The 18,883-nt window shown below is 43.6% G+C and overlaps 1 protein-coding gene across 3 annotated transcripts in view; it reads left to right on the top strand.

Moving 5' to 3' along the window:
• The window catches only part of LOC149443328 (killer cell lectin-like receptor subfamily G member 1), a 56,541-nt gene that overhangs the window by 20,222 nt on the left and 17,436 nt on the right, over positions 1 to 18,883 (top strand). For 2 of the 3 annotated variants that reach the window (XM_089655665.1, XM_089655666.1), the window contains exons 3-7: positions 391 to 471; positions 1,619 to 1,690; positions 2,858 to 2,926; positions 12,910 to 13,009; positions 15,461 to 15,600. In XM_089655665.1, coding sequence (XP_089511791.1) covers positions 391 to 471; positions 1,619 to 1,690; positions 2,858 to 2,926; positions 12,910 to 13,009; positions 15,461 to 15,600 — 462 coding nt within the window. The remainder of the gene's footprint in view (positions 1 to 390; positions 472 to 1,618; positions 1,691 to 2,857; positions 2,927 to 12,909; positions 13,010 to 15,460; positions 15,601 to 18,883) is intronic. The other variant, XM_089655667.1, reaches the window with a different exon arrangement.

The following is an 18,883-nucleotide window of genomic DNA, read 5'->3' as shown; positions in this document are numbered from 1 at the left end:
AGATTGTAAAATGTGTGTACAAACTTCTGGGTGGTAAGCTACCATCTGGTGTGGGGACAGTGGAGGAGTGATTAACACCGGGGTTCTACCTTGTAGGATAGCTGGAGGAATTCTAGAAGGGGGTGCTAATTGCTAGACTGTTCCCCAACCCTTAGCCTGGGCTCACACTGATGTGCATACTTTTGGCAATATAGTGTGTATAATATCTATATTCTATTTTAAATCCTCTAATCTTCCTGTGAAAATCCTGATCACAAAGGAGCCTTTGAGGAAGCCAATTATGGCACAACCCATTAGGTGGGAGGTGACGTCATCATGCTGGGTGTAGTCATTTTTTTTGTCTTTTTTTTTTTTTTTTTCTTTTTTATTGACATGCTTTATCCTTTCTAGGGGTCTTCAACAGTTTCCACTAGCGGGAGCAGTGAAGCCAGTCAGATAGACTCAATCAATGGCCAACCACAGCATGTAACTGTAAGTGCATCCTGATGCTTGCCAGATGAGAGATTTACTTGAATCCTTAGACAAACCAGCCCTGCTGAAATGAGCACACTGTTTGAGGACCCATTAACACCTGTCCATTCTTGTGTGCTCATTAGTGCTCATTGCCATTCATTTTTGAATGGACTTTCAGCACACTAAAACAGATTTGCAAAAATGCAGCATTTTTTCTTAAGCAGTGCACTACAACACATAATCATGCTTTGCAGTGACCCAGTGATCTGAACTGTTCCTGGTCCATTCAAATCTGGGCACATCAGAACACAGAACATCCTGTGGGCTGGTACAGGAACACCCCCCAGGGTTGATTGGCCAAGGGCTAAAGTCCAACCCACATCCATATTTCAATAAATTGAGGACCCTGAAATATGGATGGTGTGATTTGTACGGAGCTGGTTTCATTTCACTGGTGAATTGCAGACTTTCTTTTCAACTTGCTCCAGTCACAGGATAAATGTTGGTAAAAGTTTTATTTATCCCTTTTCTATGTTAGTGACTAGCCCATTATGTATGTGTCTTTTTGTCTGTCTTGTATTTTTTGTAATTACTTTTTTCTTAGTACATATATTTATGCACTGTCCACTTTCAGGGTATTAAATCATAAAATTAATAAGTGACTAATGTGTACTAAGCTCGGGCTCATATCCCCAGAGATGTTGTTGTAGTGTCTATGTGCTCAGGTTAAGTTTATTGCCAATCTGTGTACAATTGCACTGCGTGTTGGCAGATTGTAAAGTGTGTGTGTGTACAAACTTTTGGGTGGTAAGCTACCATCTGGTGTGGGGACAGTGGAGGAGTGATTAACACCGGGGTTCTACCTTGTAGGATAGCTGAAGGAATTCTAGAAGGGGGTGCTAATTGCTAGACTGTTCCCCAACCCTTAGCCTGGGCTCACACTGATGTGCATACTTTTGGCAATATGGTATGTATAATACCTATTTTAAATCCTCTAATCTGCCTGTGAAAATCCTGATCACAAAGGAGCCTTTGAGGAAGCCAATTAGGCACAACACGTCAGGTGGGAGGTGACGTCATCATGCTGGGTGTAGTCCAATTTTTTTTGTCTTTTTTTTTTTTTTTTTCTTTTTTATTGACATGCTTTATGCTTTATCCTTTCTAGGGGCCTTCAACAGTTTCCACTAGCTTGAACAGTGGAGAAGACACAATCAATAACCACCCACCGGATGTAATTGTAAGTGCATCCTGGTGCTTGCCAGATGAGAGATTTACTTGAATCCTTAGACAAACCAGCCCTGCTGAAATGAGTACACTGTCTGAGGATCCATTCACACCTGTCCATTCTTGTGTGCACATTAGTGCTCATTGGGGTTCATTTTTGAATGGACTTTCAGCACACTAAAACAGATTTGCAAAAATGCAGCATTTTTTCTTAAGCAGTGTACTACAACACATAATCATGCATTGCAGTGCGTTGGTGTCGGAAATCCTATCCCTGACCCAGTGATCTGAACCGTTCCTGGCCCATTCAAATCTGGGCACATCAGAACACAGAACATCCTGTGGGCTGGTACAGGAACACCCCCCAGGGTTGATTGGCCAAGGGCTAAACTCCAACCCACATCCATATTTCAATAAATTGAGGACCCTGAAATATGGATGGTGTGATTTGTACGGAGCCGGTTTCATTTCACTGGTGAATTGCAGACTTTCTTTTCAACTTGCTCCAGTCACAGGATAAATCTTGGTAAAAGTTTTCTTTATCCCTTTTCTATGTTAGTGACTAGCCCATTATGTATGTGTCTTTTTGTCTGTGTTGTATTTTTTGTAATTCCTTTTTTCTTAGTACATATATTTATGCACTGTCCACTTTCAGGGTATTAAATCATAAAATTAATAAGTGACTTCTGTGCACTAAGCTCGGGCTCATATCCCCGGAGATGTTATTGTATTGTAGTGTCTATGTGCTCAGGTTAAGTTTATTGCCAATCTGTATACAATTGCACTGCGTGTTGGCAGATTGTAAAGTGTGTGTGTACAAACTTTTGGGTGGTAAGCTACCATCTGGTGTGGGGACAGTGGAAGAGTGATTAACACCGGGGTTCTACCTTGTAGGATAGCTGGAGGAATTCTAGAAGGGGGTGCTAATTGCTAGACTGTTCCCCAACCCTTAGCCTGGGCTCACACTGATGTGCATACTTTTGGCAATATAGTGTGTATAATATCTATATTCTATTTTAAATCCTCTAATCTTCCTGTGAGAATCCTGATCACAAAGGAGCCTTTGAGGAAGCCAATTACGGCACAACACGTCAGGTGGGAGGTGACTTCATCATGCTGGGCGTAGTGCAGTTTTTTTGGCTTTCTTTTCTTTTTTGTTGACACGTTTTATCTTTTCTAGGTGTCTTTACCAGGGGACAGTGAAGCTGGTCAGACAGGAGAAGCAATCAAACGCCCAGAGCATGTAACTGTAAGTGCATCCTGGTACTTGCCAGATGAGAGATTGACTTGAATCCTTAGACAAACCAGCCCTGCTGAAATGAGCACACTGTCTGAGGATCCATTCACACCTGTCCATTCTTTTGCACACATTAATGCTTATTGCTGTTCATTTTTGAATGGACTTTCAGCACACTAAAACAGATTTGCAAAAATGCAGCATTTTTTCTTAAGCAGTGCACTACAACACTTAATAATAATGCATTGCAGTGAGTTGAGGTGTCCTGCAATGCATGTGCATCAGGGCTGTGTTGCCTTAGTGGGTTGAGGTCCTATTCAGAATGAAAAGCACTGCAATGTGCTAACACACACAAGTTGTGTTGCAGTAATGCGTGCATTTCCCCCCAGGGTATGCTACCCCTCTGCTGTTCCTTCCATTGGCTTCCGTTCACACAACGACTTCAATTTAAGCTACTAACAAGTTACAAAGCCATCCACAGCTCTGCCCCCAGCTACATCACTAATCTAGACTCAAAATACCAACCTTATTGGGTTTTTCATTCTTCCCAGGGCCTTCTGCTCTCTAGCTCCCTTGTCACCTCTTCCCATGCTCGCCTCCAGGACTTCTCCTGAGCCTCTCCCATCCTGTAGACCAGGGGTCTCCAAGCTTTCTAAACAAAAGGCCATTTTACGGTCCTTCAGACTTTAGGGGGGCTGGACTAGGGCCAGTGGGAGTAGAAAATATCCTGGCATCCACTGGGAGTAAACAATACCCCATCGTTGGGGGTCAGTGGGAGGACTAGCGCCCCATCGTTGGGGGTCAGTGGGAGGACTAGCGCCCCATCGTTGGGGGTCAGTGGGAGGACTAGCGCCCCATCATTGGGGGTCAGTGGCAGGACTAGCGCCCCATGGTTGGGGGTCAGTGGGAGGACTAGCGCCCCATGGTTGGGGGTCAGTGGGAGGACTAGCGCCCCATCGTTGGGGGTCAGTGGCAGGACTAGCGCCCCATCGTTGGGGGTCAGTGGCAGGACTAGCGCCTCATCGTTGGGGGTCAGTGGCAGGACTAGCGCCCCATCGTTGGGGGTCAGTGGGAGGACTAGCGCCCCATCGTTGGGGGTCAGTGGGAGGACTAGCGCCCCATCGTTGGGGGTCAGTGGGAGGACTAGCGCCCCATCGTTGGGGGTCAGTGGGAGGACTAGTAACTGTACTGTCCGCCTTTTTATATTATAGAACGCTGTGTTGACACTACATAAATCCTGTATAATATTAATAAAAATAATTGAAGGTGTGCTTCGGTCCTAAAGCCCTACTTACATCTTTGTGATTTGATAATATATGCCTTTTCAAGAATGGGATGGTCGGCTGATACTTTCAATAGATTATAGATCTCAAATTATGTATTTTCTGAAAGCAGAAGACCTATATAAATATGTTGTAAGAAAATTACAATATTGCTAATTACAGATGGGAAGATGAAATACATCCTGCAGTCTAACATAAATGTAAGAGTAGAATCATTTTATCCGTTGCAGAGAGGTGACGTGATCTGTAGTAGATCCAGTTTAACCCCCTTGCCCTCCAGAAGATCCCCCCCCTTCCTGACCAGGCCATTTTTTGCATTGCACGGTCATGCAACTCTGCACCCAAATGAAATTTATGTCTCCCCCCCCCCCCCCCCCCCCACACAAATGGCTTTCTTGCGGTGGTATTTGATTGCCTGTTTTTTTTTTTCTTGTTTGCGCTATAAACAAAAAAAGACTTAGCAAAAAGTTTTATATATATATATAATTTATTAAACTTGTCCAGTAAAAAAATTTTTTTAACCTCCTTAGCGGTATTCCCGAGTGTAGCTCGGGGTAAAATTTCTATACCAAGAGCGGTAACCCCGAGCTACACTCGGGCTTACCATGCGGCGCTGCTCAGGGGGTCCCTGCAGCACTTACCTTGTCCTTCGCTCCCGCGATGTGTCCCCTGCAGCATCCCCGGCCATCTCCTCCGGCTGATGCCGGCATCCGGCTTCTGTGTTCCGGTCCCTGTGACGTCGGGACGTACGGGCGCCGGAACATTTGAAATTTTTAAAAACGTTCATTTTTGCTGTCATTGCTGTTTCAATGCATTTCACATATATTTTTTCCCTACTGCTTTGTCCTGCGCCCTGCCTGCATTTTTACTGTTCTTTCTGCCTGGAAACTTAGAAAAGTCCATGGCGTCCAAAAAGCGTTCCTTTATGTCAAAAGCGGTTTTAGAGCAGCGATAGAAAATTAGAACCACTTGCAGAATTGAGTGATAATGATTCGTGGGGGAAATTCGTCATCAGACACTGAAAACGATTCTGCGACTTTGCTCAGTGATGTGCGAATTTGCCTCTGTATTTCAAATTTCAATGTTTTTGGTTTGATTATATTATTGAATTTTATTATTATTATTTTTTTATGATTATTTATTAAATTGTAATTTATGATTTCGTGTTTCAAATTTTATCCTACCCGGGATGTTTAATAGACTCTTGTTCGGACAGATTTCAGTGAGTTATTCCTAAAAATTACAGGCCTACAATAAAAAACTACATATTTCCATGCAAAAAAATAGTACCGCTTTCAGCACAAAAAAATCGGAAATATTTCTTGGTTTTGCCTCAAACTGCATTTTTGATGTCACCCCACAAGTTTTCTATTGGATTAAGATTTGGGGATTGGGCTGGCCACTCCATAACGTCAATCTTGTTGGTCTGGAACCAAGATGTTGCACGTTTACTGGTGTGTTTGGGGTTGTTGTCTTGTTGGAACACCCATTTCAAGGACATTTCCTCCTTAGCATAAGGCAGCATGACCTCTTCAAGTATTCTGATGTATTCAACTGATCCATGATCCCTGGTATGTGATAAATAGGCCCAACACCGTAGTATGAGAAACATCTCCATATCATGATGCTTGCACCACCATGCTTCACTGTCTTCACAGTGTACTGTGGCTTGAATTCAGTGTTTGGGGGTTGTCTGACAAACTGTCTCCGGCCACTAGACCCAAAAAGAACAATCTTACTTTCATCAGTCCACAAAATGTTGCGCCATTTCTCTTTAGGCCAGTCAATGTGCTCTTTGGCAGATTGTAACCTCTTCAGCACATGTCTTTTTTTCAACAGTGGGACTTTGCGGGGGCTTCTTGCAGATAGCTTGGCTTCACATAGGCGTCTTCTAATTGTAACAGTCCTCACAGGGAACGTCACACCTTCTTTCATCTTCCTGGAGCTGATTGTTGGCTGAGTCCGCGCCATTTTGGCTATTCTTCTACCCATTCAAATGGTAGTTTTTCGCTTTCTTCCACGTCTTTCAGGTTTTGGTTGCCATTTTAAAGCATTTGTGATCATTTTAGCTGAGCAGCCTATCATTTTCTGCACTTCTTTATATGTTTTCCCCTCTCCAACTTTTTAATCAAGGTACGTTGTTCTTCTGAATGTCTGGAACGACCCATTTTCCTCAGAATTTCAGAGAAATGCACTGTAACCAGCATGTACAACATTTGCTGCCTTCCTTCCTTAAATAAAGGCAATAATTGCCACCTGTCTTTCAAAGAATGAATGACCTCACTAATAGAACTCCACACTGCTATTATTTTGAACATGCCCCTTTCAATGAGTGATTCAATTACACAGAATCAGCAGCATGCATGTCATGACTGTTGGGTCTGTTGGATTTCTATGACTCTACTACACCTGCTAGTAAATTATTTGCCATGTAGAAATATAATTTCTACCAAAAACAGTGAGTGATCCGGTTAGTGATGTCTGACTGCTATTATTTTGAACACAACTGTACATCCCGCTCCCACCTTACTTTCCTCACCCTCCTTCTCCTAACCTCTGGGGATATCTCCCCAAACCCTGGTCCTTCAGGGTCTCACCCCCACACCAGGCACCCTCATTCCCCTGGGAATAGAAGAAATGCGCTCAATTTAATATCAATCCCCATGCTCCTAAAAACCAGCCTCCCTTTTTCATGTGCACTCTGGAATGCCCGCTCTGTCTGTAATAAGCTCACCTCTGTCCATGACTTTTTTGTCTTCAGCTCCCTTCACCTACTAGCAATTACAGAAACCTGGCTTCAAGCAGCAGATTCTTCTTCTCCCGCAGCACTTTCCTATGGAGGCCTTCTTTGGACCCACTCACCCAGACCTAGTGGTTGGAAAGGTGGTGGAGTTGGTTTGCTTCTATCCCCACTGAGCGCCTTTAAAGTCCTCCATAACCCTCCATCTTTTTCCTTCTCTTCTTTCGAGACTCACTGCAGTGATCTACCGACCTCCTGGATTGGTGTCTCGCTTTCTTGATGTCTTCTCTGCTTAACTACCCTACTTTCTCTCCTTTGAAAAACCCACTATCATTCTTGGAGATTTTAACATCCCCATTAATGTCAACAACCCGGCTACATCCCAACTCTTCAACCTAACCTCATCTTTTTCCTTCACACAATGGACACAATCCTCCACTCACTCTGATGGGAATACATTAGACCTTGTTTTCTCCCATCTTTGCACTCCCGACAACCTCACAAACACCCCCTTTCCTCTCTCTGGTCACAATCTCATCACCTTCACAGTGTCTTCGTCTTTAAACACCTATCCCTCCAAGCAGCAAACAATTACCCTCAGAAACCTTCATAACTTTAACCCTTCTCTTTTCTACTCTACAACTGACCGCCTCTATAACAGAATCTCTCCCCTGTCCTGCCCTAACCTGGCTACTGCTGTCTACAACAGTTTGCTTTCATCCACACTAGACTCAATTGCTCCTCTAACCAAACGAATCATCAGGCCCCGATCATTACAACCTTGGCAGACTGCCAAACATGCCTACTTTGTCACTCTCATCAATAGCTTGTCATCCAGTCCTTGTGGTCTCTTCTCTACTTTTAACTCCACTTTCTCCACCTCCACCCAGCTCCTCACTCACGGCTTACGAGATTGCAAATCATTTCAAAAACAAGATTGATGCAATTCGTAGGGACATCTCCACTGCACAAACATCCATGCCACTTAGCATACCTTATACTCAACCTCCCTCAACACTTTCCTCTTTTGACCTTGCTACTACCGAACAGGTCACTAAAGTTTTCTCAGAAGCTCGTCTCCCTACCTGCCTCCTGGATCCTGTCCCCTCACAACTACTATGGTCACCCTCTTCTTCTATCCTATGCTCACTCACTCACATCTTCAATCTCTAATGGTGCCTTCCCCTCCCCTCTAAAACATGCCCACATCATTCCCATACTTAAAAAGCCCTCCCTGGACCCCACTAACCTGAACAACTTAAGACCCATCTCCCTGCTCCTGTTGACCTCCAAACTCCTAGAACGCTTAGTCTACAATCGCCTGAGCTCCTACCTCACTGACAACAACCTTCTTGACCCTTTACAGTCTGGCTTTCACTCACTACACTCCACTGAAACTGCCCTACTAAAACCCACTAATGATATACTAACTGCTCAGACCAATGGCCACTACTCCATACTCTTACTACTTGACCTCTCTGCGGCTTTTGATACTGTTGACCATCCCCTCCTCTTCAAAAAAACTCCACTCTCTTGGCCTCTGAGACTCTGCTCTCTCCTGGCTCTCCTCCTACCTATCGCAGCGCTCCTTCAGCGTTACCTATAACTGTCTCCTCCTCTCCACTCCCTCTTTCTTTAGGGGTCCCTCAAGGTTCTGTCCTTGGACCCCTTCTCTTCTCCATCTACACCTCCTCCCTTGGTCACTTGATAAACTCCCATGGCTTTAAGTACCATCTCTATGCTGATGACACAGAAATCTAGCCTTCTACTCCTCACCTCACCCCTTCAGTCTCCTCTCGCATTACTAACCTACTAAGTGACATATCGGCATGGATGTCACTCCACTTCCTCAAACTCAATCTTTCCAAAACTGAGCTCTTAGTATTCCCCCCAGCCCGTACCCCCTCCACTGACTTCTCCATCAAGATCAATAACACAACCATCAGTTCCTCCCCTCATGCCAGGGTACTAGGTGTAATCCTAGACTCCCATCTGTTTTTACAGCCCCAAATCCAATCACTGTCCAAATCTTGTAGATTTCACCTCCGCAACATCTCCAAGATACGCCCATTCCTAACCTCGGAAACTACTAAGCAACTTATTCACTCCATTGTTATATCTCTCCTTGACTATTGTAACTCCCTCCTCATTGGCCTACCTCATCGTAGGCTATCCCCTCTTCAGTCTATCATGAATGCTGCTGCCAGACTCATCCACCTTACTAACCGTTCTGTATCTGCCACTCCTCTCTGCCAATCCCTCCACTGGCCTCCACTCAATGTCCTCCACCCCTCTCTGCCAATCCCTCCACTGGTTTCCCATTGCCCAATGGATAAAATTCAAAACATTAACAATAACATATAAAGCCATTTATAACTCTGACCCAAATTACATCTCCAATCTTGTCTCCAAATATCACCCAAACCGTACTCTCCGCTCCTCGCATGACCTCCTGCTCTCTAGCTCCCTCGTCTCCTCCTCCCATGCTCATCTCCAGGACTTCTCCAGAGCTTTCCCCATCCTCTGGAACTCTCTACCCCTATTTATCAGACTATCGCCTACTCTGTTCACTTTTTGGCGATCTTTGAAAACCTATCTCTTCAGGGAAGCCTATCCTGCCCTCCGCTAAAATGGAATCTGGGGATGTTAGTGACATCAAGTCAGTTCCCCACAGTGTCAGAATGCCCACCACAGTCCCGCTATAAGGTGCTGATTGCCGGCAAAATAAAAATTCCAGTATCTATACCATTTGTAGACTCTATCATTTTCACGTAAACCAATTAATTTACACGTATTGGGATTATTTGTTTTTTTTTTTTTTAGCAAAAACATGTAACAGAATACATTTTGGCCTAACTTTATGACGAACTTTGATTTTTTTTTTTTTGTACTGGACATGTTTTAATAGCAAAAAGTCAAATATTTTTCTCAAAATTGTGGTTTTGTTTTTTTTCTTAGTGCAAAAAACAAAACCCACAGTGGCGATCAAATGCCACCGAAAGACAGCTCTATTTGTGGGGAAAAAAGTACGTAAATTTCATTTGGGTGCAGCGTTGCATGACTGCGCAATTGTTAGTTAAAGTAACGCAGTGCTGTAATGCAAAAAATGGCCTGGCCAGAAAGGGGTGTAAATCCTCTGGAAGACAAGTGGTTAATTCCTCGTGGGTGTTCTTCTTTTTTTTTTTTTTTTTTTTCCTCCTCCCACCTCTTCAGATTGCCTTACTTAGCACTTTACTAAAACTTTAACTATGATGGTCTCTGAGGGAAGGAGAGCGCGTATCATAAGCGCGTATCTGGAGAGAAAACTATCACTCATCTGTGTTTTGTGGTCAGGTTGGATAACCACTTCGCTTTTGCAGCTACAGGTGAATCTCAAAAAATTAGAATATCGTGCAAAAGTTCATTTATTTCAGTGCAGCAACTTAAAAGGTGAAACTAATATATGAGACTCATTACATGCAAAGCAAGATAGTTCAAGCCGTGATTTGTCATCATTGTGATGATTATGGCTTACAGCTCATGAAAACCCCAAATCCACAATCTCAAAAAATGAGAATATTGTGAAAAGGTGCAATATTCCCGGCTCAAAGTGTCCCACTCTAATCAGATAATTAAGCCATAACACCTGCAAAGGGTTCCTGAGCCTTTATATGGTCTCTCAGTCTGGTTCAGTAGGAATCACAATCATGGGATAGACTGCTGACCTGACAGTTGTGCAGAAAACCATCATTGACACCCTCCATAAGGAGGGAAAGCCTCAAAAGGGAATTGCAAAAGAAGTTAGATGTTCCCAAAGTGCTGTATCAAAGCACATTAATAGAAAGTTATGTGGAAGGAAAAATGTGCAAGAAAAGGTGCACAAGCAGCAGGGATCACCGCAGCCTGGAAAGGATTGTCAGGAAAAGGCCATTCAAAAGTGTTGGGGACTTTCACAAGGAGTGGACTGAGGCTGGAGTCAGTGCATCAAGAGCCACCACACACAGACGGATGCTGGACATGGGCTTCAAATGTCGTATTCCTCTTGTCAAGCCGCTCCTGAACAACAAACAACGTCAGAAGCGTCTTACATGGGCTAAAGAAAAACAGACCTGGTCTGTTGCTCAGTGGTCCAAAGTACTCTTTTCTGATGAGAGCAACTTTTGCATCTCATTTGGAAACCAAGGACCTAGAGTATGCAGGAAGAATGGAGAGGCACACAAATTTCCACAGTCTGTGTTGATTTGGGGAGCCATGTCATCTGCTGGTGTTGGTCCACTGTGCTTCATTAAGTCCAGGGTCAACGCACAGTCTACCAGGAGATTTTGGAGCACTTCATGCCTCCTTCCGCAGACGAGCTTTATGGGGATGCTGACTTCATTTTCCAGCAGGACTTGGCACCTGCCCACACTGCCAAAAAGACCAAAACCTGGTTCAATGACCGTGGGATTACTGTGCTTGATTGGCCAGCAAACTCGCCTGACCTGAACCCCATAGAGAATCTATGGGGCATTGCCAAGAGAAAGTTGAGACATGAGACCGAACAATGCAGAAGAGCTGAAGGCCGCTATTGAAGCATCCTGGTCTTCCATAACACCTCAGCAGTGCCACAGGCTGATAGCTTCCATGCCACGCCGCATTGAGGCAGTAATTGCTGCAAAAGGGGCCCAAACCAAGTACTGAGTACATATGCATGCTTCTACTTTTCAGAGGTCCGATATTCTATGTACAATCCTTGTTCTATTGATTGCATGTAATATTCTCATTTTCTGAGATTGTGGATTTGGGGTTTTCATGAGCTGTAAGCCATAATCATCACAATGATGACAAATCACGGCTTGAACTATCTTGCTTTGCATGTAATGAGTCTATCTCATATATTAGTTTCACCTTTTAAGTTGCATTATTGAAATAAATGAACTTTTGCACCATATTCTAATTTTTCGAGTTTCACCTGTATATGCAGTATCTTCATCGTTAAGGTGATTGTAGCCGTGTTGGAGCACTTGCAACCAAAACTAGAACTGAGACTGTTTTTTATTTAATAAACTTGGTGTATTAGTACTGCTTGAACCTTGAAGGGTGTGTCCCCTGAAAGCTTGTACTGACATTTTGGATGTTGGTGCAAAGAGAGATCAGACAGTACTGAATTGTTTTTGTTGCCTGTGCTTCTCCCACTGAATAGATTGATGGCCACTCTAAGGCCCCATGTACACGGGACACTTCTGAACAATGAAAACTGACTGCTGGAAAACGTAGGTTAAAAAACCTGTCTGTTTAGCTGCGTTTGCATACCACGTTTATGAGCGTTTGCGGTTTGAATTTTTTTTTTTAAAGATAACCTCAGGAGACCTTCCAAAATGCCCAGAATGCACTGAAAAACAGTAAAAAATTAACTATTTCAGACCTTTTGAGAGAAACGGAGAGCAGAAGCAGAGAGAGCAGTATGTGTTGAAATTAGCTGTTTTTTTTTTTTATGGTGTTTGGATGTGTTCCGGCTCATTTCTGTGCAGAAATTATTACAGCAGTGTCTAACATATTTTCTTTCATGCGAAACCTCAAAGTATGGTGTACCGGGTCCATTTGAGTAATGGGAAAATGCTTTGCATGCTTTTTTCATGATGAAAAAAGGCTCTGGACAGCATCTGGAAATGGAAGAGTTAAAAACATTTTCTAAACGCAGGTAGCCGCGTTTACACGCGTTTGACGTTTGAAGCGCTGATAAAATTTACTCCTGAACGGAAGTTTGGTGCGTTCAAAAAAACGACTGTAAACTCAACTGCCTGTGAATGAAGATGTGTACATGGACACATAGGAAAACATTAGGGAGAGTTCAGGGGCTGCTGAAAAAAACGCAGAAAAGCTCCTGAACGTCCGTATATCAGCTGCAGTGTACATGGAGCCTAAAGTGCACAATTGGAGAAAATCAAAAAGTAAAGTCTTCTACTACATCCTCTTCTCAAAATCCGCATGACAAAGTTCTGCTTTCTCTGCAGGCCTGCCAGGTGCTGAAAAACCACAAGTGGAAGATTATCTTTTTGCTGTTGGCAGTTTTCATTGTCGGTTTTTTCATCGGATATGGTACCAATCATTGTGGTACGTGTTTTGATTAATTTATTTTCTCACTATCCTACCACACAATATTCAGCAGTGTTCTACTATTGCAGTGGTTCTCAACCTGTGCGCCGCGACCCCTTTGGGGGTCGAACGACCCTTTCACAGGGGTTGCCTAAGACCATCAGAAAACACATATTTCTGATGTGTAAAGAGCAGCTACTGTGTTGAAAGCAGCTACTGTGTTGAAAGCAGCTACTGTGTTGGAAGCAGCTACTGTGTTGGAAGCAGCTACTGTGTTGGAAGCAGCTACTGTGTTGGAAGCAGCTACTGTGTTGGAAGCAGCTACTGTGTTGGAAGCAGCTACTGTGTTGGAAGCAGCAGTATTGGAGGTAAAACGACACTTCATGAATTATATTTGCTGGGTAAATAATTTTATGGTTGGGGGTCACCACAACATGAGGAACTGTATTAAAGGGTCGCGGCATTAGGAAGGTTGAGAACCACTGTACTATTGCATGTACAAATGGGAGCATTTTCCTAAGATCGAAGGAGTGAATTGGAAAAAGAAGAAAACCTTCTGGCTACCATATGGTGCTGATCATAATGGTGAATAAGAATTTATTTCCTGCGATCATAATTTCCTGGTTCACTCATTAACCCCTTCACTCCTAAGGGTAAACAAATGTTAATGCCTAAGCACAATTTTGCAACTTTGACATGTTTGTAAAACTGTCCATATCATCGCAACTACTTTGTACATCCGGGTGAATTATACCGTGTTTTTTTCAGGACAAATTGGGCTTTCATTTGGTGGTAAATGGTAATGGATATCTCCTGATGATTTTTTTAAATTTTTTTTTATTTTTTTTTTTATATCGAAGGAAAACTGGCCCAAAACAGTAAAATAAAAAAATCATTTTTTTTTCATTTTTAGCTGTGTTTCTTGTTACTACCATAACCTACCACCAAAGAACCCAAAATAAATTCTCCAGCTTTTGACAATTTCAGCGATACCACATATGAGTATTTTATTTGTTGTTTGTACCTGTAATACAGCCCAGAAACAAACAATAGTGCGCCTTTTTGTTTTTTGTCAGGTGTTTTTTTTTTTTTAAACCTAAAACACACTAACACCAATTGTTTTTTTTTTTAATCCTGACCTTTGACCTTGACTCAAACACTAACCCTGGCACTGAACTAGATCAAACCTTGATCTAGGTGTTTTTCTTTATTTTTTATTTTTAATATGTATTATTATCATATTTATTATATATATATATATTTTTTTTTTATTTAAACATTTTTTTTCCCCTATCTATGCCAGGAGTTAGAGAGATACAATGTATCTCCCTCCTCCATTCATAGAGAGAGGGGAAAAAAAAAAGGGGGCCGGGCTGCTCAGTAACTGATCACTGTGATAGCCAATCAGAGGCTGTCACAGCTATCATGTGACCCGGAATCGGAAGTCCCGGGCCCCAATCATTAGAACGGGACCCGGTGCTCTCAGTGTGGTGCGGTGCGCTCCCAGCACAGATAGGGACGCAAATATGCGGCCCCATGAAGAAAAGCCCAGTTCTGTGAGGCTGCATATTTGTGACGTTGGCGTCAAGGGGTTAAGAAAAATGAACATGTCCAGCCCATGTCCATATTCCCATAAATTGAGGACTTGAGATATGGATATTGTGATTCGTATGGAGCTAGTTCTATTGACCGACAGATTACGGACTTTCTCTGACTTGCTCCAGTCGCAGGATAAATCTTGGTAAAAGTTTTATTTCTGTTTTTTATTCCCTTTTTATTTTATAGTGAATATCCAATTGTGTGTCGTCTTGTATTTTCTGTAAATTTTTATACTTTGTACATATTTTATGCACTGCCCACTTTCAGGATATTAAATCTTAAAATTAATAAGTGACTTCTGGGTACTTAAGCTTTTTTTTTTTTCAATATTTTTTTTTTTTTAGGCCAGATTTTCTTTTGATAGTTAAAAAAAAAAAGGAGATATCCATTACTCCAAAGTGAAAGCCCAATTAGCCCTGAAAAAAACCAAGGTATAATCCACCTGGATGTATAAAATGGTTTGACATGTGTTTGCAAAACCACACATATCAGAAGTTGCAAAATTGTGCTTAGGCGTTACCATTTATTTTACCATCAGATGTGAAGGGGTTAAGCATCTGACTCATTATGGGAAGTCACTCTTCTGCCATTATTCCAGCCAGTCTGAGAGCCCACTGAGGGGGACCTGTAAGGAACCATGGGCCACACCCCTGTGGGCTACGTCATGGCACAATCCTTTTGGCGTGCTACTAATCAAACCGTTCACTCTCAGTAGCAGATCTATGTGACCAGTGGAATAACAGATCTGGTTTTGTGCATTGGAATTATGAGAAATGACTTCCCTTGGTGCCTAAACATGTGTTGTAGAGGAGGAACCCTAAAGCTACCAATACACTGGTAGAATTTAATTTGTTAAATTTTTTTCATTAGGTCGACCCTCTCCTGAATGGATCTGGTATAAAAACGTTGGCTATTACTATTCAGAGGAAAAGTTGGACTGGCTATCCAGCAAAAAGTTTTGTGAACAAGAAGGAGGGATACTTGCCGTTCTTAAGGATGATATCATTCGGGTGAGTGTCATATAAATGAGCTCATTTGTGTTTCTTGTGTGAAAACTCCCCCCCCCCCCCCCCCTTCCCCTTCTAATTTCCCCCTCGATTTTTCTCTTGCCTACCTACTTACACACACCCACTGTTCAGGCTCTACAACAGCACTCCACAAACTGCAGCATGGGGGCCGGATGTCTCCCTTTGCTGGCTTCTATCTGGCCCTTGGGGATACTACTCTATCCACTGATACGTGGAGTGGTCTTACGGGGCCTTTCAAACTCACTGGGACTTTGATTTTGAGACACTTTTTCTAGTTAGCTTAGTAGTCCGCTACTACACGTGGAATGCACGGTGTCAGGTTTCCATTCGCAAAAAAAGTCCTTCCTGTCGAGGTGGTGGTGAACAACATTCTGGGTGAGGTTGGGAAGATTTGGGGTCTTGAGAAGGATGGGTGGGGGCCGGGAGCCTGGACAAAGGCAAGGTGGAAGGTCAGATCCCTGTAACTGCTGTCTGTCAGTCTCTGGGGGGCGTGGCTTCTTTCTGTCCTTTCACGTCCCCTAGAATTTTGTAAGATTGGAGTTTTGAAAAAAGGTTGCATGGGATCAATGTTTAATCGTTTCTTAGCCTGAGGGGGGGTTTAGGTGACGGTAATGTTTGCAGAGATACATTATAAAGATGATGAGAATAGTAAAATATGATTGGTTCTGTTTGTTTTTCCCGGCAAAAAAAAAAAAGTAGTTTATGGTTTTCCATTCTGAAGTAAGCTATTTTTTTGTTTAATTATATATATTTTTTTATTCTGTGTATATATATATATATATATATATATATATATATATATATATATATATATATATATATATGTATATGTAACATTTTTTTATGTTTGTAAGATTTTTAATAAACAAAAGTGTACTCTATCCACTGAGCCAAAATTCCTGTCACTGATGCCACCAAAGAGGCACTATTTCTCCCACTGACACCAATGATGCGGCAGAATTTTTTCCATTGGCATCAGTGACGGGCACCCTGCCTCCCACTGACGCTAGTGACGGGGCACTCTGCCTCCCACTGACGCTAGTGACGGGGCACTCTGCCTCCCACTGACGCTAGTGACGGGGCACTCTGCCTCCCACTGACGCTAGTGACGGGGCACTCTGCCTCCCACTGACGCTAGTGACGGGGCACTCTGCCTCCCACTGACGCTAGTGACGGGGCACCCTGCCTCCCACTGACGCCAGTGACGGGGCACCCTGCCTCCCACTGACGCCAGTGACGGGGCACCCTGCCTCCCACTGACGCCAGTGACGGGGCACCCTGCCTCCCACTGACGCCAGTGACGGGGCACCCTGCCTCCCACTGACGCCAGTGACGGGGCACCCTGCCTCCCACTGACGCCAGTGACGGGGCACCCTGCCTCCCACTGACGCCAGTGACGGGGCACCCTGCCTCCCACTGCCGCCAGTGACGACGGGGCACCCTGCCTCCCACTGCCGCCAGTGACGACGGGGCACCCTGCCTCCCACTGCCGCCAGTGACGACGGGGCACTCTGCCTCCCACTGCCGCCAGTGACGACGGGGCACTCTGCCTCCCACTGCCGCCAGTGACGACGGGGCACTCTGCCTCCCACTGCCGCCAGTGACGACGGGGCACTCTGCCTCCCACTGCCGCCAGTGACGACGGGGCACTCTGCCTCCCACTGCCGCCAGTGACGACGGGGCACTCTGCCTCCCACTGCCGCCAGTGACGACGGGGCACTCTGCCTCCCACTGCCGCCAGTGACGACTGGGCACGCTGCCTTCCACTGGCACCTAAGATAGGGTATTGTACTGGACACCAGGACACTTTCTACCCCCACTGGCCTTGTCCAGCCCCCCTAAAGTCTGAAACGTAAAAGTCTAAAACCATTAACTGGCCATTTTTTTGTTTAGAAAGTTTGGAGACCCCTGCTCTACAATATAAAGGCTAATCATTCTGTAGTCCCAGATGAGGACTGGGTGGGCCAGTTGCACTCCTTAACCACTTGCCGTCCACCTGCTGTTTTTAACGGTGGCACTCCAGGGGCGGGTTGCCGTTCATAAACGGCACCTGCTATTTCTATTTTCACTGCGATCCGGTGCCTGCTGTGTCCTCCGGACACAGTGAAACACCGATCGTCAGACGGGACCTCTGTACGAGGTCCCGATCATGTGACCACTGATTGGCCAATCAGTGATCACATGCAAAGTAGTAAGCAAGATGTCACTTGTGACATCATTGCTTACTATGTGTGAAATCTGTGAATGATCACAGAGGTCACATGGTACGGGGCTATTCACAACAGCCTTGTACCATGTGACAAGGTGTGACCAATCACAGCTCACACAGTATTTCTCAATGGCTGCAAGAATGCAGACAGAGAGAGAAATGATTGCTTTTACATCCTATACGGGTGTAAAAGCAATCACTGTAAAAAAATTAAAAAATCTTCTACACCCCCCACAAGTAGTTCAGTGTCACCATGGTGACACTGTACTGCTAGGGTGACAGTATGTAAAAAAAAAACAAAAAAAAAAACCATAAATAATATAAAAGAAAAAATAAAAATGTAAAAAAAATGTTTAAAAATTATAATTTTTGGTTATAAACTAATTTGGCGTATTTTTTTTACTAAAAAGATAATAGGATAAATTTTGGCCAAGATTTATGATGAAATATTATTTATTTGCAAAATTTTATAAGAAAAACACTTTTTTCTAAATTTTGGGACTTTTTCATTTACATAACAAAAAAAATAAAAATCCCAGCGGTGAATAAATACCACCAAAATAAAGCTTTATCTGTCTCAAAAAATGCTAAAAATGCATATGGGTACAGTGTTGCATGACCGCGCAATTGTCATTCAAAGTGTGATAGCGCTGAAAGCTGAAAATTGCCTGGACAGGAAGGGGGTAAAAGTGTCCGGACAGGAAGGGGGTAAAAGTGTCCGGACTGGAAGTGGTTAAGATAACCCAGGATGTGTGCACAGGACAGCTCTGAAGTGATCACAGCCATTTGCACTTAAATTCCATATTAATCAGACCTAAAGAAGGCAGATAAGTTCAAAGTTAGAATTTTACATACACCTTTAAACCCTCAATGCTTGTTCTTTTCATGGGGAAAGTGCGATTTCCTGGAAGGGTTCTTAGATTGGAGTGGATTCCCTTTTTTTTATTTTTTTGGTCCCCCCGTTGGTGCTCCTGGCTTTTCCCTGCTTGACCAGTGCCCCCAATAGCAAGCCACTTGCTATGGGGGCACTGGTGCATTCTTGCTTGTTCCATGGCT

Source organism: Staurois parvus, unplaced genomic scaffold (genome assembly GCF_062004578.1).
Source record: "Staurois parvus isolate SC_StPar_1 unplaced genomic scaffold, SC_StPar_1.0 ptg000860l, whole genome shotgun sequence".
Lineage (NCBI taxonomy): Eukaryota > Metazoa > Chordata > Amphibia > Anura > Ranidae > Staurois > Staurois parvus.
The sequence above is the reverse complement of the archived record's forward strand: the minus strand, read 5'-3'. Positions and strand labels throughout refer to the sequence as shown.